The sequence below is a fragment of the Octopus bimaculoides genome, chromosome 29 (genome assembly GCF_001194135.2).
Source record: "Octopus bimaculoides isolate UCB-OBI-ISO-001 chromosome 29, ASM119413v2, whole genome shotgun sequence".
Lineage (NCBI taxonomy): Eukaryota > Metazoa > Mollusca > Cephalopoda > Octopoda > Octopodidae > Octopus > Octopus bimaculoides.
Window position 1 is genome coordinate 3,508,582 of NC_069009.1, and position 689 is coordinate 3,509,270.

Here is a 689-nt window from a genome sequence, read left to right on the forward strand (position 1 = left end):
TAAACGATGATGATGATGATGATATATATATATATGTATATATATAAACTACACTCTCGGAGTTGTTGGCTTTAGGAAGGGCATCCAGCTGTAGAAACTCTGCCAGATCAGATTGGAGCCTGGTGTAGCCACCTGGTTTCACCAGTCCTCAGTCAAATCGTCCAACCCATGCTAGCATGGAAAGCAGACGTTAAACGACGACGACGACGATGATGATGAATGAATGGACACAGGTATCTGCCATGACTGCCATTTTGCTCAGCTTGATGGGTCCTCTTCTCAAGCATGACATAATGCCAAAGGTCTTGGTCATTGCCTCTGTGAGGCCCAACACTGCTGGGATACTTCTCATAGGTCTACAGATCTTCTGGATCAAGACCAAAGCAACCAAGAAAGGAAAAAAAAAAAATAACAGGTGCAAAACTTAGAAATATCATTCTATGATACTGTAACGACTTACCTGCAGAAGCCAGAATGGTACAAATGAGGGCCTTTTTCAGAGCATTCATTCTCTCGCTCTCGGTAATGATGGACGATAGTTCGTTATATCTCTGGGCGGCTTCAATAAATTTCCTACGGTAATCCAGAACTCGAGCATAACAGTCCTGTTTGGATGGAGTAAAAGAGGGGAAATGCTTTGTAGAAAAGATAAATATATATATATATATATATATATATATATATATATA

The 689-nt window shown here is 40.2% G+C and overlaps 1 protein-coding gene across 1 annotated transcript in view; it reads right to left on the reverse strand.

The window, feature by feature from the left end:
• Positions 1–689, reverse strand: part of LOC106878970 (COP9 signalosome complex subunit 4) — a 25,983-nt gene that overhangs the window by 10,545 nt on the left and 14,749 nt on the right. The window contains exon 6 of the mRNA XM_014928346.2: positions 461–605. Coding sequence (XP_014783832.1) covers positions 461–605 — 145 coding nt within the window. The remainder of the gene's footprint in view (positions 1–460; positions 606–689) is intronic.